The sequence below is a fragment of the Salvelinus namaycush genome, chromosome 25 (genome assembly GCF_016432855.1).
Source record: "Salvelinus namaycush isolate Seneca chromosome 25, SaNama_1.0, whole genome shotgun sequence".
Classification (NCBI taxonomy): Eukaryota; Metazoa; Chordata; class Actinopteri; order Salmoniformes; family Salmonidae; genus Salvelinus; species Salvelinus namaycush.
The window spans coordinates 40,108,386-40,132,797 of NC_052331.1; the positions used below are offsets into that span (position 1 = coordinate 40,108,386).

General features: G+C 42.7%; 1 protein-coding gene across 2 annotated transcripts; it reads left to right on the forward strand.

Annotated features, from left to right (window-relative positions):
- The first annotated feature begins 899 nt into the window (after nt 1-899).
- gk5 (glycerol kinase 5) lies at nt 900-23,216 on the forward strand. 2 transcript variants are annotated; one of them, XM_038964460.1, is made up of 16 exons: nt 917-1,744; nt 1,921-2,014; nt 3,838-3,913; nt 4,242-4,335; nt 4,634-4,765; nt 5,582-5,657; nt 7,341-7,402; nt 7,556-7,629; nt 8,460-8,520; nt 12,462-12,588; nt 13,871-13,975; nt 14,351-14,445; nt 15,663-15,766; nt 16,979-17,038; nt 19,147-19,280; nt 22,871-23,216. In XM_038964460.1, exons 1-16 carry the CDS (start codon nt 1,619-1,621, stop codon nt 23,041-23,043), a joined length of 1,593 nt encoding a protein of 530 aa, XP_038820388.1. In that variant the 5' UTR covers nt 917-1,618; the 3' UTR covers nt 23,044-23,216. The 2 variants fall into 2 exon arrangements, with proteins under 2 accessions (XP_038820389.1, XP_038820388.1); XM_038964461.1 differs by lacking the exon at nt 19,147-19,280 and having other exon boundaries at nt 900-1,744; nt 22,871-23,026.
- Nucleotides 23,217-24,412: the final 1,196 nt, after the last annotated feature.

Sequence of the window (24,412 nt, forward strand, 5' to 3'; positions counted from 1 at the left end):
GCATGAAGATATGCCGAAACTGCTTCTTCGATAGAAATCCCCCAACACACTTGTATGTGATTTAGCTAGCATAGCGCATGCGCAGAAAACGCCATCGGGTCTAACGGACGTGTCGCACCGGACTGCAGGCCGTCAAATGAAAGCCACTCCTTCGATATAAAGTTGTTTTTGACAAAAATGAAAACGTAAGGAATATTATGGACGCGTTTGAGTGGTACGGCGAAAGCAACCGGCTGTAAACGAAAGTCGAGGAGTGAGGTGGGGAGAAGGCGCAATAGCGTCCCATGAGTCGCACACTAATGTGATTTTCCAACAGCAAGGCTCAGATCAACATGGCAGTGTTTCCATTGTTTATAGAAGTTTTTCTTTATAAATAAACTTGGCTCCAACCCTCGTATCACACACTCACAGACTGAAATCATATGTGTGGTCATTGTACAATCAATTACTGAGAGAGAGCCTCAAATATAACATTAATTTGTATATAGGCTATCCACTGTATAGCCTTCATGATGTCTGGTCTCATTCGCGTGGGGTGGGTCAAACAAAAATACTAATGATTGGTTGACAATAGAGCCTCCCACAATTTGTTTTTAAATATATTTTTATTTATTTAAACTAGGCAAGTCAGTTAAGAACATTTTCTTATTTACAATGACAGTCTACACCGGCCAAACCCAGACGACGCTGGGCCAATTGTGCGCCACCCTATGGGACTCACAATCACGGCCGGTTGTGATACAGCCTGGAGTCGAACCAGGATGTCTGTAGTGACGCGTTTAGCACCGAAATGCAGTGCCTTAGACCGCTGCGGTACTCGGGAGCCCGATGCAGGCGATGGCTGCAGGATGAAGTTGGTGAAGAGCAACTGCAGAAAACTTGCAGGCAAAACTTCATGACGTTTGATCACATGATTTCTGTGAAGTTCATGCAGTCGACACGTAGGCGCAAATCGGAATATTTTTTATAATGCAACACACTTTGAAAGGTATGTGAACAACGATGGTCACCGATTTGACAAAAGTGTTCCGCTCGAACGCACATATTGACTTGCCCCTCCCCCAAACCCCGGTCTGGTCTCGAATCTGCTTCTCGACTTGTTTCCGGAATTATCGTGATGTTGCGCCTCTCGGTTTGAAAACTGTGCTACTGCGCTTGAGAAACACACACACCCACAACATTTTTTTATTAGGCCTACACCATTATGCAATTATAAAAGTACTGTGAACTGATTAAGATGTAATTTCGCCAAAACCTTGGCAGGCTGAACGGAATTGGGTGGGTGGGTGTCTTTTAAATTGTTGTGAAATTGTCATGTATGCTGTATTTCGCAATATTCCGTGGATTGGATGGTTACCGGAATAAATGGAATTTGAACAATGAGTTACACGATAAAAAAGTGACCCTTCTCCACGAGCAGAAGGACTAAAAATGCTTTCAGTTTTTCACATATCTACATTGTCGAAAGGATTCAACTAGGACAGGTGCCTTCTCCAGCCCACCCTGTGCTACTGCCTAGGGCGAGGAGACATTTGTGACAATCGCTTTCACGATATGTGAGGCAAAGGTCCGAAGGAGGAATCGGTCAAACTGTTGCTGAACACAAGCTCGTGTTACTATGGAGACTCAGAGGAACGGATTCAAAAGAGAAAGTTACATTCTCTCTGTGGACGTGGGGACAACATCGATCAGATGTCACGTTTACGACAAGGAAGCCCAGATTCGAGGATCATGCATCACCAAGGTATTGGATAGGCTAGATTCAATAGAGCTATGAGAAATTGAAATTAAGTGTCACCGAATTAGGCATGCTAAATATTATGAATAAAAATGATTTAATGAATTTGGACCCTGGAAATGTTTGTTTCTGGCACTCATAATCTTCACATTGTCAATTGGACTGGTATGATATGTTTATAGGTGAATCTCTTGTATCCTGAACCGGGCTTGGTCGAGTTGGACCCAGAAGAGCTGTGGAGAGAATTCGTTAAGGTAGTGAATGGTGCTGTGCAAGGTTTGTACCATTTCCCACCTCTCCATATGGATAGGCCCACCATGGCATATTTAACCCTCTTTTCATATAGTTCCAGTCGTCTAGGGTTTGCACGGGCTCTGGTTTTCGTCCTTGCCTTATAGGTGAATCAGAGACTGAGGTGTTGGAGATCTCTCTAGTCAATCATTGGCATTAACTAATAAGCGAATACCTTTTTTTTTTTTACACTACTAGGCCGAGCCAAGTCGAGCTGTCCTGGGCTGGCCAGGTTAAGCCTCCACCATAGTTGCTGGAAGTGTGTCAGAAAGGCCAGTATGATTTGGGTAGGCCCCAGAGTGTGAGTCAGGTAAAACAGTGAGGATGAAACGTGGATCTAAATTGTACAATTTTGTGATAAATTATTTACCCTTTTATGAGCACTTTATCTTCAATACTGACCATTTGACACACTATGTCTGTCTCTCACACATACGGCCTGATGGGATGTGCATGAAGTGGACTGAAATGGGTGCTGTAACTTATTTTGGGTCCTGGTACTGTTTATATTTAGGTTCCAGAACTAAGTTTCTGTGTGTTCCTGAAGTCAAGCACTCCTGATGGGGACGATATTCCTAATCTTATGTATAGCCCGGCCTGGTCCTAAAATAACTCTTGGTTCTATAACCTTTTGGTGTTGACAAGGAACCAGATTGGTAGATCTATATACAGGGTCACTGGTTTGGATGTAACAGGAACTAGATTGGTAGATCTATAGACAGGGTCACTGGTTTGGATATAACAGGAAACAGATAGGTAGACTTATAGGCAGGGTCACTGGTTTGGATATAACAGGAACCAGTTCATCATGTCCGACAGAAACCAATCTGGTGGCGTTCTAGAGATCCAAGATGCTGTACCATTGTTGTACCCTTGAGTTAGGCCCCTTAAAACTGCTCCAGGGGCACCGCACTGTGGCTGACCCTGGCTTCCAAACCCTTGGGGTGTTATTGTGTTTCTGTGGAGGTTGGGCTAAGGCAGGGTAGCGTCAAAGATTTTTATAACTAACCCAAGATAAATCACCGGCTGTTACCAATGGAAGCAAATTAATGATAGTGAGCAGAACAAGCAAGGAGCTGGGCAGAGCCAAGTATGAGCTAGTGAGATCCTATTGGTGTGTTCTAGCATTTATTTGCATATTTACGTTCAGGAACGCAGACTCTGAAGTGCTCGTGTGCAACAACTCAATTCTCCCATGCACTCCTTCTAAACAATACTTTTTTTTGTTGACACTTTGGCAAAAGGGTGAAGTCTACAAAACGCAGTCCACTCTGTTTGTTACAGATTGTAGTTTTGGAAACAGGAAACTGTATGGAGATCGAATGTTTCATTGATGAGAAAATTAGCAGAATGTCGACCCAAATTCCATCTCGCTCCATCTTCATCCAGATTGCATTGGCCAGTTCGCTTCATCTCATCAGCATCTTTTGGTAGTGAGTGGAAACGCCAACCGGATGCTTCACATTTATACAGCCGGTGAAATATCTGGCTCATTGTTCTATCTGTGGTAGCGCATTCTGGTCCTGGGGTAGAGCTGCAGGGTCTGCTGGCTTCTGCTCAGGTTGCTGGGCCAGGGGTGGTCCATGGGTAGTCCAGGGGTGGATTTTGTTCTGGGAATCTCTCTCTCTCCCTTCTTCTGCCATATTTTTTAAGAAAAGGAAAGCCACACTACGAGGTCTGATGCTAATGTAGAGTTGATGGCAAGCTGTTTTTAGTAGGGCATCACTTCTGCCACAAACACACAAATGTTCACTTACTGATATCGTTGATGAATGATGTGTATGTTCTCTGTCTCTCCCTGGGATTAGACTCAGGTTTACAGATGCGTCAGATGGAGACCCTGGGCATCTCCACTCAGAGAGGCACCTTCACCACGTGGGACAGGTACATTTTTACATAGGCTAAAACCACAGTGTGCAGTCTAGGGAGTACGCAGAACACTAGATGTTAATGCACAGGGCAGGGGTGGGCAGTGTCACCCTGTGAGGGCCGGTGTGGTCGCAGGCTTTTGTTTCAGCGGAATAATAACACGGTTAGACTATGATTAGTAGAATCAAGCGTGCTACTGCTTAGCTAGAACAAAAGCCTGCACTCATACAGGCCCTTTGTTGATCCCCAGGACTGAACAATAGTACAGTATGTTTATATCTTTGATGATATCCCACTTACACACCTCTCTCTCTCACACACACACACACACACACATACACAGGAAAACAGGAGTTCCCTTTCACAACTTCATCAGCTGGCAGGACTTGAGGGCAGTGGAGCTGGTGAGGTCCTGGAACAACTCCTGCACCATGAAGGTTAGTCTGGGGTCACAGAGAGGTCATAGTTCAGCAGACCATGTGATAATACTGTATAGGGGCCTCTATCTTTGGGCTCCGATTATTATTAGTAATGATGATGATAACTTGCCTTGCATTTTGCTATCCCAAACAAAATGCTATTACTAGCAAAGCAAATCACATCAACACATTGATTTGGATTGTACTTTTGTGTATGCAATTTGGCTTTTAGCTTACTGTTTATACAAAATATAAAACTAAACTAAACAAAATAGGAATGATAACTGTGGCTGTGTTGTGTCCGTGACAATGGCAGGCGATCCACGGCGTTATGATGGTGCTGCACTTCCTGTCCAAAAATAAGCGCTTCCAGGCAGCCAGCCTCATAGTCTTCTCCACCCAACACGTCACCTTCCGCCTGGCCTGGGCCCTTCGACACTGGAAACAGGTGTGTGTGTGGCAGAGAGGGAGTTCAAGTGTTTGGAGGGGGGTGGCGGGGGAGGGTGTGTGTGTGTGTGTGTGTGTTGGAGGTAGGTGTGACGTGTGAGAGCTTGGCACCTGTTCAAATGGGTGTTAGTGTGTGTGAGACAGAGAGAGAGAATGTGTGGGTTGGGGAGAGAGAGAGAGAGGGAGGTTTGTGTGCACATTCTGTAGTCAGAAAATGCATTCTGCGGTCAGAAACAACGGTCTGTAGTCAGAAACGATCTTCTGTGGTCGAAGTCCTCTGCAGTTTCTATCAACGGTATGTCTGAATCACACAATAATGAGCCTCTATGCATTGGCTTTGGTATTATACCTTGACTCCTCAGCTTACTGTGTAACATGACTTCTACCCCAGTTCTCCCTGACTCAGGACACACGTCATATGAGGACTGGCCTTCATGGACTCTGATTGGACGTACTGTAACTGACTGCTATAATAATATCACTGGCACACCGGCCAATAGTAGACGGAGAGAAACTTTTCCTAGAATCGCCCTACATTGAATTGTTGTTGACCTAAATCTAACTATATAGGCTACTGATTGCAGATGTGGCGAAAGTCTACCTGGCAACACTTCAAACACTAATGGCCCAAAGACACGCTGGGCTTTTCAATAAGATCATAATACAGAAATATTGTAGTCTTTACAGAACAGTCCCTGGCCTACAGTTCTGTTAGTAGCCTTGCATGTGATTATTTAGGAACTGATTGGGAGCACGAGAACACAAGGGGGACACAGCAGGTGATATTTATTCTCCTCTATGTCCTCACCCCTCACAGTTAAGTCAAGCAGTAGCAGAGGGCAACTGCTGCTTTGGGACAATAGACACCTGGTTGCTTTATAAGCTCACAAAAGGTAGGTTGTATGATTCTCCCATTCTCGTGTGTGTGTTCGTGTACATTACGTACAGGCCCAAGCCTGTACGTGCGAGTAGTATTCATGTATCTCTCAGCTAATTGATTGTGTGTGTATCTTTAAGCTTTGTTTATGATAAGGATGGCACACACTCCAGAGGAATTCAGGTATATTCTTTATTTGAATTTTTAAAAATCTAATGTTGAACCAACAGAAACAGAAGTCCAGCTCTCCAGTTAGACACCTTTTTCTATAACTGTCCAAATCCCTATCTTCAAGCTTCCCAAAATACTGATGTGTTAAAGGGGAAATCCCCCAAACCTCATTCCTATAATTTACGGTGTTAAATAACACTAGTATGTGAGAACAATATTTTTTGTGAACAAATGTTTCATTTTGTCGTTATAATAAGGTTGGTAGCAACAAAACCCACAATGCAATGCTCTATATGCGCTGGCTGGCTAGCTAGGTAGCTTGTTGGCAAACATAGCTACACACAATAATACCAAAGTCAACATCAGCATATGAACCAGCTAATTGGCTGTAAAATTACTTAAATAAAATGTACTATCAATTTAGGAGTCTAAAATATCACCATGTTCAACCTGCAGATCGATGTGCCTCACAGAGTGGAGTCTGACATTCACAATGCAGCCTGGACTGAAGAGGCAGACAAATAGGATACATGTGGTGGACCCTCTGTTAAATTACACATTTCTCGAGTAGAGGACCCTCTGTTAAATTACACATTTCTCGAGTAGTGGACCCTCTGTTAAATTACACATTTCTCGAGTAGTGGACCCTCTGTTAAATTACACATTTCTCGAGTAGTGGACCCTCTGTTAAATTACACATTTCTCGAGTAGTGGACCCTCTGTTAAATTACACATTTCTCGAGTAGTGGACCCTCTGTTAAATTACACATTTCTCGAGTAGTGGACCCTCTGTTAAATTACACATTTCTCGAGTAGTGGACCCTCTGTTAAATTACACATTTCTCGAGTAGTGGACCCTCTGTTAAATTACACATTTCTCGAGTAGTGGACCCTCTGTTAAATTACACATTTCTCGAGGTAGGAATAATGCCAAAATATGATCAATGGCTCGTTCGAGAGACGACATCCTCCCGCATTATGACGTCGGCCAGTATTGAAATCTGACATGTATGATAGATGTTTTTGCGATTTTAAATGTCGTATTCCTATTAACTTCCAGTGTAGAGAGAGACTTTACCACAGTGCTACGTCATACCGGTCGGATTTCTGCCTGCTTGAACGCCAATTACTCAAATAAAAATGAAATGACCCTGGGAATCGATAGATCACGCAGAGATGCACCAAAACAATATAACATTGAAAATAGGTGAAATGTTCCTTTTTAAGCTTGTGTGTGTTTCCATGTTAATTATGAATTGTCACAAGGTTTTGGGTCTACACACACACACACACACACACACACGTCTCCTTGTTTTCTCAGTCCTACTGCAGTACTGTGTTCTTTGAAATCCCTCAGACATGTTGCACGACACAGTAACCAGGCAATATGAGTAAATTATTCATGTTTTTGGACAACTTGCAGCTGAAAATGAGCTGTTTTAGTTAGAATCTGGTTCAGTGTCTGTTGTCCATGGTCCCTGTTTAAATAAACAAATAAAATCTGTATCTCTTCTCTAACCGATTCCAGGATTGGTCCATGCCACAGACTACTCTAATGCCAGTGCCACTGGGATGTTTGATTCGTACCAGGTCGGTTTTTCCTTGTTCACGTGTGTAGTAACTTTGTATCAGGGTCAATTGCATTTCAATTCAGTTAATCCAGGAAGTAAACTGAAATTGCAATTCCCCCCAAAAATTCATAGAGAAGCATTGTGTCTTTGTGTGTGCCTGCATTCCCTACAGTTGTGCTGGAGTGAATTCCTCTGCTCTCTCGTCTCGCTGCCTCTCTCCATCCTCCCCAAAGTACTGAACACTGGGTGAGTCACATGATTCTGGTCACATGACTCAAATGTCTCCCCTTTTTAAATGAATAAGGTTGGTTCTCTGTCAAGATTGCAGTCAGAAATGAGAGATCTGAGGAGAATAGGCCACTTAAATGGTTGTTAGAATCCAAAAAGAAGGCCTGTATAATGTAGAGATTAGAAGATAATTTACTAAACTGTAATGTGTTTTTAATCACTTGTATAGTCCCCTCCTGTACAATGTATACTGTATATTTTCAGTTTTAACTTAAATGGTCTTTAGTTTTTATAATGCAAAGCAAATTGATGTGAAAAACAGACACTAAAATGCTGATCAGCATAGCTACGTTACAGCAGGATACAGAGGCTGCAGAGTTATGTCCGGTTGTAACTTAACCATCTTCTCTGCAAGCCATATCAGACGTTTCTATCACACCAGTGGTGGCTGCTGAAGGGGAGGATGGCTCATAATAATGGCTGTGTTAATAGTCAGTGGAATGGTATCAAACACATCAAATATGCGGTTGATACCATTCCATTGACTCCTTTCCAGCCATTATTATGAGCAAGCCTCCACTGGTGTGATAGAAACGTCTGATATGGCTTGCGGAGAAGATGGTTAAGTTACAACCGGACGTAACGCAGCAGCCTCCACTACTATCATGCATGGTCTATTTGTTCTCTTCTTCTTGATATCTTTTACATTTATTTAACTAGGCCAGTCAGTTTAACTAGGCGATATCTAGTTACAGGGATAAAGCCACATTAGATGTTGGTTTATTATTGTCATATTTAATACCTATTCATTCATACATGATCTCCTCTTCCCCCTTCTGCTTCACCAGTCACCGCTTTGGCTTGACAGATCCCTCCATCTTTGGGGTGTCGATCCCTATTATGTCTGTTGTGAGTATCTCTCACCTTTGCATCACGATCTCCACATCTTGGAATGAGTCTGTTATCTTTATGGGATTACGGTATCTTTGTTTTGTCTGCTTCACCAGCCATGCTAGGTTAGTGTGTCTTCAGGTTATTCTGCTCTCTTTGTGGGAGTATGACCTTTTCAAATTATCCACTTGCCTCATTAATTCTTAGCATCAGCCGTTTATTACATGTTTCTAGAAACACACACACACACACACACACACACACACACACACACACACACACACACACACACACACACACACACACACACACACACACACAGGTAATACAGTGCATTCAGAAAGTATTCAGACCCCTTCACTTTTTCCACATTTTGTTACGTTACAGCCTTGTTCTAAAATGTATTCAATTACATTTTTTCCTCATCAATCTCCACACAATACCTCATAATGACATCACAATACCTCATAATGACATCACAATACCTCATAATGACAAAGCAAAAACAGGTTTTTAGAATTTTTTTGCAAATATATTTAAAGCTAAAAACAGAAATACCTTATTTACAGAAATATCATATTTACATAAGTATTCTGAATCTTTGCTATGAGACTTGAAATTGAGCTCAGGTGCATCCTTTCTCCTTTGATCATTCTTGAGATGTTTCTACAACTTGATTGGAGTCCACCTGTGGTAAATTCAATTGATTGTACATGATTTGGAAAGGCACACACTTGTCTATGTAAGGTCTCACAGTTGGCCGTGCATGTCAGAGCAAAAACCAAGTCATGATGTCGAAGGAATTGTCCGTAGAGCTCAGAGACAGGATTGTGTCGAGGCACAGATCTGGGGAAGGGTACCAAAAATGTCTGCAGCATTGAAGGTCCCCAAGAACACAGTGGCCTCGATCATTCTTTAATGGAAGAAGTTTAGAACCACCAAGACTCTTCCTAGAGCTGGCCGCCCGGCCAAACTGAGCAATCGGGGGAGAAGGGCCTTGACATGGAGGTGATCAAGAACCTGATGGTCACTCTGACAGAGCTCAAGAGTTCATCTGTGGAGATGGGAGAACCTTCCAGAAGGACAACCATCTCTGCAGCACTCCACCAGTCAGGCCTTTATGGTAGAGTGGCCAGACAGAAGCCACTTCTCTGTAAAAGATACATGACAGCCCGCTTGGAGGACTCCGACCATGAGAAACAAGATTCTCTGGTCTGATGAAACCAAGATTGAACTCTTTGGCCTGAATGCAAAGCGTCACGTCTGGAGGAAACCTGGCACCATCCCTATGGTGAAGCATGGGGGTGGCAGCATCATGCTGTGGGATGTTTTTCAGCAGCAGGGACTAGGAGACTAGTCAGGATTGAGGGAAAGATGACCGGAGCAAAGTACAGAGAGATCCTTGATGAAAACCTGCTCCAGAGTGCTTAGGACTTCAGACTGGGGCGACGGTTCACCTACCAACAGGACAACGACCCTAAGCACACATCCAAGACAATGCAGGAGTAGCTTCGGGACAAGTCTCTGAATGTCCTTGAGTGACCCAGCCAGAGCCCGGACTTGAACCTGATCGAACATCTCTGGAGAGACTTAAAAGTAGCTGTGTAGCGACGCTCCACATCCAACCTGACAGAGCTTGAAAGGATCTGCAGCGAAGAATGAGAGAAACTCCCCAAATACAGGTGTGCCAAGCTTGTAGTGTCATACCCAAGAAGACTCGAGGCTGTAATCGCTTGCAAAGGTGCTTCAACAAAGTATTGAGTAAAGGGTCTGAATACTTATGTAAATGTAATATTTCAGTCTTATTTTTTTAAATAAATTAGCAAAGATTTCACACACAGGTTAAATATATATTAGGGCTCCAGGGTGGCGCAGCGGTCTAAGGCACTGCATCTCAGTGCTAGAGGCATCACTACAGACACCCTGGTTCGAATCCAGGCTGTATCACAACCGGCCGTGATTGGAAATCCCATAGGGCGGCGCACAATTGGCCCAGCGTTGTCTGGGTTTGGCCGGTGTATGCCGTCATTGTAAATAAGAATTTGTTCTTAACTGACTTGCCTTGTTTAAATAAAAAATACATGCGATAACGACTGCTACTGAGAATGAATGTAGATCGATGGGGATATTTTGAAAGCAGCATACTAGCACTTGTCTGTTTGTTTCAATGTGACTGGCCCTTGGTTTATGGACTCAAGGTAAACGTTTCACTGTTAAATACACACTGCAAATATCTTCTCTGTTTTAGTTGACCAAAGTAGGTTTTTCAATGAACACTTACATTTTCTGTAGAGATCACTGTTCGACAGATCACTGTTCGACAGATCACCCAAAAATCTTAGTAGTTTATTGGATGATGTAAATCCCGAGTTATAACATGTCTAGATAAAGACCAACAGTACCAGTCAAAAGTTTGGACACACCTACTCATTCCAGGGTTTTTCTTTATTTTACTATTTTCTATATTGCAGAATAATAGTGAAGACAAACTATGAAATAACACATATGGAATCATGTAGTAACCAAAAAAAGTGTTAAACAAATCAAAATATATTTTATATTTGAGATTCTTCGAATTAGCCACGCTTTGCCTTGACAGCTTTGCAACCTCTTGGCATTCTCTCAACCAGCTTCATGAGGTAGTCACCTGGAATGCATTTAAATTAACAGGTGTGCCTTGTTAAAAGTTAATTTGTGGAATTTATTTCCTTAATGCGTTTGAGCAAATTTGTTGTTTTTTGACAAGGTAGCGGTGGTATACAGAAGATAGCCCTATTTGGTAAAAGACCAAGTCCCTATTATGGCAAGAACAGCTCAAATAAACTAAGATAAATGATAGTCCGTCATTACTTTAAGACATGAAGGACAGTCAATTTTGAACATTTCAAGAACTTTTGAAAGTTTGTTCAAGTGCAGTCGCATAAACCATCAAACGCTATGATGAAACTGTCTCTCATGAGGACCGCCACAGGAAAGGAAGACCCAGAATTACCTCTGATGCAGAGGATACTGCTGGATTTAGTTAAAATGTAACATGTTTCAAGTTAAACTAGTTTGTTTGTATCCTGTTTAGTGAATGATTACTGTGAGTATTAATGGAGTTTAGGCCATGAAACTGTGGATGCTAATTTAGAAAGGTTGACCTAATCAGATAAGAGGAAATTGCCTAGGATCAGAGAGCAGGGTCAGGCCCAGAAGATAGATAGCATATAAAATGCAAATGAATTACTTAAATCATACAATGTGATTTTCTGGAATTTTGTTTTAGATTCCGTCTCTCACAGTTGAAGTGTGCCTATGATAAAAATTACAGACCTCTACATGCTTTGAAAGTAGGAAACACTGCCGATTTTGCAGGTTATCAAATACTTGTTCTCCCCACTGTATATATATATTTTTTACCTTTATTTAACTAGGCAAGTCAGTTAAGAACAAATTCTTATTTTACAACGACTGCCTACCCCGACAAAACCCTCCCCTAACCCGGACGGCGCTGGGCCAATTTTGCACCGCCCTATGGAACTCCCAATCACGGCTGGTTGTGATACAGCCCGGGATTAAAACAGGGTCTGTAGTGACGCCTCTAGCACTGAGATGCAGTGCCTTAGACCGCTGCGCCACTCAGGAGCGAATCAAGGCAAAGGGTGGTTACTTTGAAGAATCTGAAATATAAAATATATTTTGAATTGTTTAACAATTTTTGGGTTACTACATGATTCCATGTGTGTTATTTCATAGTTTTGATGTCTTCACTATTATTCTACAATGTAGAAAATAGTAAAAATAAAGAAAAACCCTTGAATAGGTAGGTGGGTCCAAACTTTTGACTGGTACTGTACATATTGATTTGAGTTATAACATTTCTAGATAAAGACCTACATATTGATTGGTCGGAGTAGGATGTATCCCCCTAATGGTTAGGATTTGGGGTCATAAATCTGTTACCTCTCACCCTGTAGATGGCAGACCAGCAGGCGGCCATGTTTGGTGAGTGCTGCTTCGACATCGGTGATGTGAAGATCACCATGGGAACGGGCACCTTCATGAACATCAACACTGGGAGCAAGCCACACACGTCTGTGGCCGGTACGTAGCTAATTATAGGCGTCATCACAGATCACAGAACTATGAGACAGATATTTCACCATATGTAGAAATGTGGCTGACATTCTACACATTTTTTAATCAATGAAACATTTGATCTCAATACAGTTTTCTGTTTCCAAAACTAGAATCTGTTACGAACAGAAGTGGACTAAGTTTTGTAGACTTTACCCTTTGCCAAAGTTTCCAAAAATGGTCTTGTTTAGGAGTGCAAGGGCGGATTGAGTTATTGTACACGTGCGCTTCACAGAGTAGGCGTTCCCTAATGGAATTATTTAAATACATGCTGGAACGCGCCAATAGGCTCTCGCTAGCTCATGCTTGGCTCTGCCCACCCCCTTGCTTGTTCTGCCTACTAGGATTAATTTGCTGCCATTGGAAACGGCAGGCTGTGGTCTATCTTGGGTTAGTTATTCAAATCTTTGTCTTCATCATGACTCAGATATGGACATAGTCCCACATAGCTAGCTCCCTACATCCTGACTCAGAGATGAACATGGTCTCACGTATCATCACCCTCAGTATGAGAAGTATGCTCAACGGGGAAATCTCCACTGAAATAGCTTTTTAGCCGAGGGCTAAGCTAAATCTGTGACTAGGAAAGTGGCCCTCAAAGTCAACATGCAATCAGGCCTACACACTCACTCATTCTTGGACACAAGGTCTAAGTCGGGGCTGGTAGAAATCCTCCTTAAGAGCTACTGGCTGGGCAGGCATTTGTTCCATCCCTGCTCTAACACACCAGATTCTAAACTGTAAGCAGGTTCATTCCACAGACATAAACTCAGTCCAGAGCCCTATGAAAGGGTTAAAGTTCTCCATCACATTGGATTCTGGAGAGATCAGTGTAGATCTGCAATGAAAAATAATCTGAGAGAGCTTGAGAGGATCTGCAGGGAAGAATGGGAGAAACTCCCCAAATAAAGGTGTGCCAAGCTTGTAGCGTCGTACCCAAGAAGCCTGCTAGAGTTGGCGACAGGCGGACGAGCATTATCCACCATCGTAGTACAGATGAAGCCTGAGAAGGAATCTGAAGCTAGTTAGCTTTAGAAACCCAGAGAAGATCTAACTTGCTTTTGTAGTACATACCACTCAGATTCCCAGTCTTTTCATTTTGTTTTTCTTTTCACAAATATTTTTTGTTGGGGGGTATTCCCTCTAGCTCAATAAACAGCAATATCAATGAATAAGACACTTTCATACAGAAAAAGTATGCAGTTCAGACATTGTCCCAGATTGTCATGGAAATCTGTTGTTTGTACAGGTCTCTACCCTGTTGTGGGGTGGAAGATCGGCCCAGAGGTGGTGTATCTAGCAGAGGGCAATGCAGCAGACACTGGCACAGCCATTAAGTGGGCACAGGAGCTGGGTGAGTCTGACCACTGGCATGATGCCTATTTGGAAACAATCCAGGAGCTCTGTAATTAGGATATTCTCACAAGTAAGGGGAAAGACACCAACCATGCGTAATTCATATATTGATATTGATTCATATTGATTCATATATTGATATAGATTCATATTGATTCATATATTGATATTGATTCATATATTGATTCATATATTGATTCATATTAATTCATATATTGATATTGATTCATATTGATTCATATATTGATTCATATTGATTCATATATTGATATTTGATAGAAAAGGAGCATGAAAACACAACGTGCATATAAGTTCATATTTATCCCATAGTTTGGTGATGTCAGAGGAAGTGACATCAGTTGTGTCGTTCCAGAGCTGTTCTCAGATGTACGGGAGACAGATGCCATGGCCAGCAGTGTGGACAACTCGGACGGCGTGTGCTTCGTTCCCTCGTTTAGTGGCCTGCAGGTGAGTGTGTGTGTGTGCGCACAGGAATGATTGAACTGTGTGTGTGTTCGCTTGCACAGACGCACACACAGACACACACACACACATTTACTGTGTATTGGTTTCACAGTGAGAGTGTTAATGACAGTTGGGTGTGCCATCAGACTATGAGTTTGTGGTTTTGTGGGCGTGTCTGGGTGACCTTGGTAGTAGTGTCATCATTAATGTGTCACAACAGTGTTGTCATAACGTTGTCTTTTCCTTCTCTGCCTACCTTTGTGCAACCAGCTTTTGTAAGTTTGTCTCTCGTTTCATTTCATGTGAGTCTACGCTCCCAAAACTTGCTGGAATAATGTTGTGTTTGTGTATATGCCTTTGTTTATTTGTGTGAAATGGTGTTTATATATGTTCTTGGGTTTTGTTATTTATTTATTTATTTATATATATATGTGTGTATGTATATATGTGTATATGTAGGGCCTTATAAAATCAGTACAATGTTTTGCCTGATTCCGTTTAGTGTTTTCCCAAATTCCGTTTTGTATTTACAGGTTTCCGTTTCTTCCTATTTTCTGGTTTTGCCTTACCAAAAATCACACTTTTTTTAATAGAAAAACAACCAAATTGGATGTTCTGTGTCCACAACAATGCTTAAACCATATCAGGAGACCACTTTTTGAGATCTATGCAAAAATACAATACATTTAGATTTTTCGGTGTAGTTGCCCTTTAATGGAAGTGTGTAGCAGCCAGAAACCGTTGTTTGGCTAGCTGTGTTTCTGTAGCGCTCATGTGATTGCAGAGTTTGCAAAACAAATGGCCACTGAGTTGATGCAAATAATCCTTATCTCATTCTGCCAGGTAGGCATATAGGCCACGTTGTAGTTAACGTTTAACTGAGGAGGTTTTTAGGAAAGTCTTTCTATCTCTGCTAGCAGAAGGTTATCATTAGCATCATCGCTATCGGCTACACAACGTTTAGACATACGCGTGTACCCCCCTCCCACACACACATTGCTGTGCCGTTGCAGGACAATACAAATCACTGTTGCATTTTGTTGATGTCTCATGATTAACTTGGGCAAGTTAATTAATTTTGTAATAAATTCAATACATTTAGTCTAGATTCCGTGATTCTGTCCGCGTTCTCCACATCGTAGATTTTATAGGGCCCTAGCTATGGTGTGTTAGTGTTGTGTCCTCACTATGTATGTTTAACGTGTTTGTGTGTTCACCAGGCTCCTTTAAACGATCCCAAAGCATGCGCCTCTTTCATGGGCCTAAAACCATCCACAACCAAGAGTCACCTGGTCCGAGCCATTCTGGAGTCTGTTGCATTTAGGTCAGTGTGTTTGCTTGAGAGTTTGTGCGTGCGTAGATGTGTGTTGGCGATATTGGTCAAGTTATTAATATAAATTCTGAATTTATCGATAAAGATTAATTAATTGTGAAATGAATGTGGGCACAAGGGACAAAATGGTGTTTTGAAGACCAAAATAGAAATAAGTAATCTATCTGAAGGTTCAATGCCTTCGCAAAGTATTCAGACCCCTTCACTTTTTCCACATTTTGTTAAGTTAGCCTTGTTCTAAAAATGTATTAAGTCCAACATTTTCCTCAGCAATCTACACAATACCTCAAAACAGACAAAGCAAAAAAACGCTTTGGGGAAATTTTGGCAAATGTATTACAAATAAAAAACATAAATACCTAATTTAAATAATTATTCAGACCCTGGTAAATTCAATTGATTGGACATGATTTGGAAAGGCACACACCTGTCTATATAAAGTCCCACAGTTGACAGTGCATGTCAGAGCAAAAACCAAGCCATGAGGTCAAAGGAATTGTCCGTAGAGCTCCAGATCTGGGGAAGGGTACCAAAAACTGTCTGCAGCATTGAAGCTCCCCAAGAACACAGTGGCCTCCATCATTCTTAAATTGAAGAAGTTTGGAACCACCAAGACTCTTCCTAGAGCTGGCCGCCCGCCCAAACTGAGCAATTGGGGGAGAAGGGCCTTGGTCAGGGAGGTGACCGAGAACCCGATGGTCACTCTGACAGACCTCCAGAGTTCCTCTGTGGAGATGGGAAAACCTTCCAGAAGGACAACCATCTCTGCAGCACTCCACCAATCAGGCCTTTATGGTAGAGTGGCCAGGTGGAAGCCACTCCTCAGTAAAAGACACATGACAGCCCACTTGGAGTTTGCCGAAAGGCGACGGTTCACCTTCCAACAAGACAATGACCCAACCACACAGCCAAGACAACGTAGGAGTGGCTTCGGGACAAGTCTCAATGTCTGGCAACGATGATCATACCACTCTCAAAGTAGGTCACTCGTTTTACCCATTCTAGCGTTCAATCAAACAGTAACTGAATGCCTCGATGCCTGTCTGCCTGCTTTATATAGCAAGCCACGGCCACATGACTCACGTTTGTAGGATTGATCCATTTTCGTGAACTGGGTGATGTACCTAATAATAAACTGTCCACCGTGTATATTTGAAGATAGGATACACTCTGATGTGTGTGTGTGTTTGTGCCATTTCGTAGGAACAAGCAGCTCTATGAGACGATGCTTAGAGAAACATGCATTCCCATCAGGAAGATCAGGTAGGCCTACAGTGGAGTACTCCCTATACGTTTCAGATCATCTCATCCTTTAGATGGTGTGGATGTATTGTGGTGTGGATGTATTGTGCTGTTGATGTATTGTGGTGTGGATGTATTGATGTATTGTGGTGTGGATGTATTGTGGTGTGGATGTATTGTGGGGTGGATGTATTGTGGGGTGGATGTATTGTGGTGTTGATGTATTGATGTGGTGTGGATGTATTGTGGTGTGGATGTATTGATGTATTGTGGTGTGGATGTATTGTGGTGTGGATGTATTGTGGTGTGGATGTATTGTGGTGTGGTGTGGATGTATTGTGGTGTTGATGTATTGATGTGGTGTGGTGTTGATGTATTGATGTATTGTGGTGTGGATGTATTGTGGTGTTGAGGTGTTGTGGTGTGGTTGTGGTGTGGTGTGGATCTATTGTGGTGTGGATCTATTGTGGTGTGGATCTATTGTGGTCTTGATGTATTGTGGTGTGGAGGTATTGTGGTGTGGATGTGTTGTGGTATTGTGGTGTGGATGTATTGTGGATGTATTGTGGTGTGGATGTATTGTGGTGTGGATGTATTGTGGTGTGGATGTATTGATGTATTGTGGTGTGGATGTATTGTGGTGTGGATGTATTGTGGTGTGGATGTATTGTGGTGTTGATGTATTGTGGTGTTGAGGTATTGTGGTGTGGTGTGGATCTATTGTGGTGTGGATCTATTGTGGTGTGGATCTATTGTGGTGTGGATGTATTGTGGTCTTGATGTATTGTGGTGTGGAGGTATTGTGGTGTGGATGTGTTGTGGTATTGTGGTGTGGATGTATTGTGGTGTGGATGTATTGTGGTGTGGATGTATTGATTGTTACTGATTTTACTGATCTCTCTACAGTGCTGTGAAAAAAGTATTTGCCCCCTTTCACTCAATAACTGGTTGTGCCACCTTTTATCTGTAATGACTCCAACCAAATGCTTCCTATAGTTGTTGATCAGTCTCTCACATCACTGTGAAGGAATTTTGGCCCACTCTTCAATGCAGAACTGCTTTAGCCCAGAAACATTTGTAGGTTTTCAAGCATGAACTGCTCGTTTCAAGTCCTGCTACAACATCTCAATTGAGATTAGGTCTGGACTTTGACTAGGCCGTTCCAAAGCTTCAAATGTGTTGCCTTTTAGACATTTTCATGTAGACTTTATTGTGTGCTTTGGATCATGTGTCTTGCTGCATGACCCAGCAAGACATGGTGCTTCCAGGTGCTTTTTTAGCAAACTAGAGTCCACTTTTTGAACGAGATGGGTCCCCTTATGTCTGGCTAAAACCAAACACAAACCTCAGGAAAGGGCCTTCCCCAAACTGTTGCCACAAAGTTGGAAGCACAGAAACGTTTAGAATGTCATTGAATGCTGTAGTGTTAAGATTTCCCTTCACTGGAACTAAGGGGCCCGAACCATGAAAAACAGTCCAAGACCATTATTCCTCCTCTACCAAACTTTACAGTTGGCACTATACATTGGGGCAGATAGCATTGGTATTGCACATGGTGATCTTAGGCTTGTGTTTGGCTGCTCGGCCATGGATACCCATTTCATGAAGCTCCCGACGAACAGTTATTGTGCTTACGTTGTTTCCAGAGGCAGTTTGGAACTCGATAGTGAGTGTTGCAACCGCGCTCTGCGGTCCCGTTCTGTGAGCTTGTGTGGCCTACCACTTCGCGGCTGAACCGTTGTTGCTCCTAGACGTATTCACTTCACAATAACAGTTGACCGGGGGGAGCTCTAGCAGGGCAGAAATTTGATGAAGTGACTTGTTGGAAAGGTGGCATCCAATGACGGTGCCACGTTGAAAGTCACTGAGCTTTTCAGTAAGTCCATTCTACTGCCAACGTTTGTCTATGGAGATTGCATGGCTATGTGCTCGACTTTATACACCTGTCAGCAACAGGTGTGGCTGAAATACTAATTTGAAGGGGTGTCCACATACCTTTTTGTATATATAGTGTCTATCAATCATGAATCCTCAATGTTTTGTGTGTGTGAGACAGGAGTGTGCAAAGGTATTTATATATTCTGAGGTGTGTGTGTGTGTGTCTGATTATTATTTGTGTGTGTATGCAGGGCGGACGGTGGCATTTGTACCAATGACTTTGTCATGCAGCTGACGGCGGACCTGTTTGGCAGGAAGGTCGCTCGGCCGATCCAACACGAAATGTCCTGCCTGGGGGCAGCCTTCGTTGCTGGACTGGGAGTTGGTACGACCCACAGCCACATGCATACACACGCTCACACACACACATTTGACATGAACACACACTCACATACACATTCGACATGAACACACACACACAAGGATACACGGACATTGGACATGATACACACATACACGCCACATATACAAACAACCATACACATCCTTATCTTAACCATTAGAGGTATGAAGGAATATCTGATACCTGTATCAGAGAATAGTGATATCTTCTATGTACTCTATTCTATAGAACCTGCAGTGCAGGTAGATCTTCCAGAATGGTATTAAGTCCTGCTGCTTATACAGGTAGGACTAGGTAGACTGAGGCTTGCAGAATAAGGGATATGTTTGCTTGGGCAGTCGTTTTTACAGACAGACAGTGTAAATGTTGCTCGCTCTCGAGTAGATCAAATACATTGAACGACTGGAGTCTAGAGGAGAGGTTTGGAATCACTGCAATAGAAACTTAGTCTCCCCCTGTTCACTCTGTGTCTCTCTCTCGCTCTCTCTCTCGCTGCCTTTCTCTCTCTCTCGCTGCCTTTCTCTCTCTCTCGCTGCCTCTCTCTCTCTCTCTCTCTCTCGCTGCATCTCTCTCTCTCTCTCTCGCTATCTCTCTCTCTCTCTCGCTGCCTCTCTCTCTCTCTCTCTCTCTCGCTGCCTCTCTCTCTCTCTCTCTCTCTCTCTGCCTCTCTCAATTCAATTCAATTCAATTCAATTGACTTTATTGACATGGCAAGTTCGTTATTACTTACATTGTCAAAGTATACATATCGAAAATCAAAATCAAATATATATGTATATATATACAAAATATATATATATTTATATATAAATAAATGGTGGGACCAACAGCAATAATAACAGTAGTAGTGGACATGGGATTACCATTAACAACAACTACAACAACAATATTAATCAGAACAACAATAAATTAAAGCAACAGTAGTAGACCAGTGTCAATATGACTTGAGAAGACATATGACCTGGTATGAAAGACAAAACAAAACTAAGCTAAATGGGAAATATTATCAACATTACTTTGCATTTTTCACTGGCTGTCCCTCAGGTTGTGGCAGGAGGACACATATTTGGCTGCCAAAACTGCACATTTTGGCTTTTCACCCAATAAATATTTGATTTTTTCTTCATCTTTTATAGTTTCAAATTCTTTGTATTGAGTTATAATTTTGGGAAAGAAATATGCTCTTAGGTCTGAGTATTTGTCACAGTGTAGTAGGAAATGCACCTCTGTCTCTACCTCTCCTCTGGAGCAGAGTGAGCACAGCCTGTCCTCTCTGGGCAGCCAGGTTTGTCTGTGACGACCGGTCTCTATAGCCAGACGGTGCTCACTGAGTCTGTACCTAGTCAATGTTTTCCTCAGTTTTCTATCAGTCACAGTGGTCAGATAGTCTGCCACCATGTACTGTCTGTTTAGAGCCAAATAGCATTGAAGTTTACTTTGATTTTTTGTGGTGTCTTTCCAATAGGTTATATATTTTTCTTTTTGTTTTGTGATGATTTGGTTGGGCCAGATTTTCTGAGGGCTGTCCCGAGGCTCTATGGGGTTGGTTTGGGTTGGTGAACTGAGCCTCAGAACCAGCTGGCTGAGGGGACTCTTCTCTGGTTTCATCTCTTGACATTGTAGAGCTGTGTGATGGAATGTTTTAGGGTCACTTGTTTTTAGATGGTTGTAAAATTTGATGGCTCTTTTTTCTATTCGAATGAGGAGGGGGTATTGGCCCAATTCTGCCCTACATGCGTTATTTGGAGTTTTTCTTTGTACTTGCAATACAGTCTTGCAAAACTCTGCATGCAATATTTCAGTTGGATGTTTGTCCCATTTAGTAAATTCATTATTAGAGAGTGGACCCCATACTTCACTGCCATATAGAGCAATTGGTTCTATAACTGATTGAAAAATTTTGAGCCAGATTCTAATTGGAATTTCAATTTTGATGTTCCTTTTAATGGCATAAAATGCTCTTCTTGCTTTGTCTCTCAGCTCATTCACAGCCATGTGAAAGCTACCTGTGTTGCTCATATTTAGTCCTAGATATGTGTAGTTTTTGGTGTGTTCTAATAGAACTGTGTCCAAATAGAATTTATATTTGTCATCCTTATTTCCCGACCTTTTTTGGAATATCATTATATTTGGTTTTTTTAGGTTAACGGTCAGAGCCCAGGTCTGACAGAACCTGTGAAGACGATCTAGGTGCTGCTGTAACCCCTCTTTAGTGGGAGACAGCAGCACCAGGTCATCTGCGTACAGCAGACACTTGATTTCAGTGTTGTGTAGGGTGATACCAGGTGCTGCCGATTCTTCTAATGTTTTTGCCAATTCATTAATGTAGATGTTAAATAATGTTGGGCTTATTGGGCAGCCCTGTTTCACTCCCCGCCCCTGAGAGAAGAAGTCTGTTTGCTTGTTGCCAATTTTAACCGCACATTTGTTTTTAGTGTACATTGATTTAATAAAATCATATGTTTTCCCTCCAATACCACTTTCTATTAGTTTATAAAAAAGACCTTCGTGCCAAATTGAATCAAATGCTTTCTTGAAATCTACAAAACACGAGTAGATTTTGCCTTTGTTTTGGTTAACTTGTTTATCAATTAGAGTGTGGAGGGTGTAAATGTGGTCTGTTGTACGATAATTTTTTAGAAATCCAATCTGGCTTCTGCTCAGGACGTTGTGTTCGTCAAGGAAATGATGTAGTCTGCTATTTATAATACTGCTTTATAATACTACTACTATACTACTATAATACTACTACTTTATAATATACTTTATAATACTACTCTCTCTCTCTCTCTCTCTCTCTCGCTGCCTCTCTCTCTCTCTCTCTCTCTCGCTGCCTCTCTCTCTCTCTCTCTCTCTCGCTGCCTCTCTCTCTCGCTGCCTCTCTCTCTCGCTGCCTCTCTCTCTCTCTCTCGCTGCCTCTCTCTCTCTCTCTCGCTGCCTCTCTCTCTCTCTCTCGCTGCCTCTCTCTCTCTCTCTCTCTCTCTCTCTCTCTCGCTGTCTCTCTCTCTCTCTCTCGCTGCCTCTCTCTCGCTGCCTCTCTCTCTCTCTCGCTGCCTCTCTCTCTCTCTCTCGCTGCCTCTCTCTCTCTCTCTCGCTGCCTCTCTCTCGCTGCCTCTCTCGCTGCCTCTCTCGCTGCCTCTCTCTCTCTCGCTGCCTCTCTCTCTCTCGCTGCCTCTCTCTCTCTCGCTGCCTCTCTCTCTCTCGCTGCCTCTCTCTCTCTCGCTGCCTCTCTCTCTCTCGCTGCCTCTCTCTCTCTCGCTGCCTCTCTCTCTCTCGCTGCCTCTCTCTCTCTCTCTCTCGCTGTCTCTCTCTCGCTGCCTCTCTCTCTCTCGCTGCCTCTCTCTCTCTCGCTGCCTCTCTCTCTCTCTCTCTCGCTGCCTCTCTCTCTCTCTCTCTCGCTGCCTCTCTCTCTCTCTCTCTCGCTGCCTCTCTCTCTCTCTCTCTCTCTCTCTCTCTCTCTCTCTCTCTCTCGCTGCCTCTCTCTCTCTCTCTCTCTCTCTCTCTCTCTCTCTCGCTGCCTCTCTCTCTCTCTCTCTCTCTCTCTCTCTCTCTCTCTCGCTGCCTCTCTCTAGGCTTCTGGAAGAGTCAGGAGGAGCTGAAGAAACTACAGCGCACTGACCGAGTCTTCCTACCCCGGAATTTGTACGGAATGAGTGATGAGCGCACGGAGAGCGAGTACACACCCATTCTGCAGAGCTGGGAACAGGCGCTGAAACGCTCCATGAACTGGTACGGCAATCGCTAAGGCTCGTAGGACAGCGAGACGGACGTAGGCTTACAGTTGGGTGGGCGCACAGACGGGACCTCTGGTGCTGCTAACAAAAGCCTTATGACTGCCTCTATGATGTCAATAGTATCTCATTCTCTCTGTCATGGGGTTGGACAGATGGGCAAATAAAGTTTTTTTTCTAAATCGTATTATATGAAAGTAAACACTTATCTGACATGACTAGATCTGTAAGATGTAGTATAATCCAATTGTGTTATATTAGTGACTATGTCAAGGAAGGAAGGTTGGAACGAAGGAGGATGCATTTGAAAAATATTGGAACTGGGTTTTAGGACCGAGTGGACCTCTAATGCTGCTGAAACTTATGACCTTTTTACTTGAGCCCCTGACCATGAGCTCAAGATTATTTTGACCCCATACAACCTTACCTAACTCATTACAGCACACAAGGAAAACATTTTTTTGAACGTTTCACGACTCTGAACTAAACTGTCTTTCTCATAGTTGTCTCTCCCTGTTCCAGTGTTATCATTGTGTCTGATGAACACCACCCAGGTGTCTAGTACTGGAATAGATCAAATATGTAGAATGGCTGGAGTTGAGCTGCTAGAGGAAACTGAACCAAACCATGTGACCTCTGGTGGTTACTATCCAGCCATGCTAGAACCAATATATTCCCATTGAGACCAATACTCTGTATTTCCAGTGAGACCATAAATACACGGTTTATGAGATAAAAGATTGGCTTACCTTGTGTAGTCCTTGGAATCACAAACTATAAGCAAATTATATTCATTCTTATGATCATAAATTGAATGAATGGTCCCTTCTCAGAAATCAGCAGTAGCTGCTCTCTACAGTGTACTATCTCCATTACCTGGTTGGCAACCCAGACTCCTTGCTCTGGCCAAACGCTTACGCCTCGCCGGCTGACGTTAGATTCTTCTCCGAGTCTGGATCTGAGTACCTCCCCGACAATTTCTAGAACGGAAACGCATTTGAACTGTTCTGACCCTGAATAAAAACCTACGTGGACCTTAAAGTGGCAGGTAGCCTAGTGGTTAGAGAGTTTGGCCAGTAACCCAAAGGTTGCTAGATCAAATCTATGAGCTGACAAGGTAAAAATCTAGACAGTTTTATCTCAGTCTCTTCATTCAAAGACTCAATCCTGGACACTCTTACTGACAGTTGTGGCTGATTTGTGTGATGTATTGTTGTCTCTATCTTGCCCTTTGTGCTGTTGTCTGTGACCAATAATGTTTGTACCGTGTTTTGTGTTGCTACCATGTTGTTGTCATGTTGTGTTGCTACCATGCTGTGTTGTCATGTGTTGCTGCCTTGCTATGTTGTTGTCTTAGGTCTCTCTTTATGTAGTGTTGTGTTG

Coding starts and splice junctions, on each gene's coding strand:
- gk5 (XM_038964460.1), top strand. CDS start 1,619: ATGGAGACTCAGAGGAACGGATTCAAAAGAGAAAGTTACATTCTCTCT. Junction 15,767..16,978: donor CTGGAGTCTGTTGCATTTAG/GTCAGTGTGTTT, acceptor GCCATTTCGTAG/GAACAAGCAGCTCTATGAGA. Junction 17,039..19,146: donor ATTCCCATCAGGAAGATCAG/GTAGGCCTACAG, acceptor GTGTGTATGCAG/GGCGGACGGTGGCATTTGTA.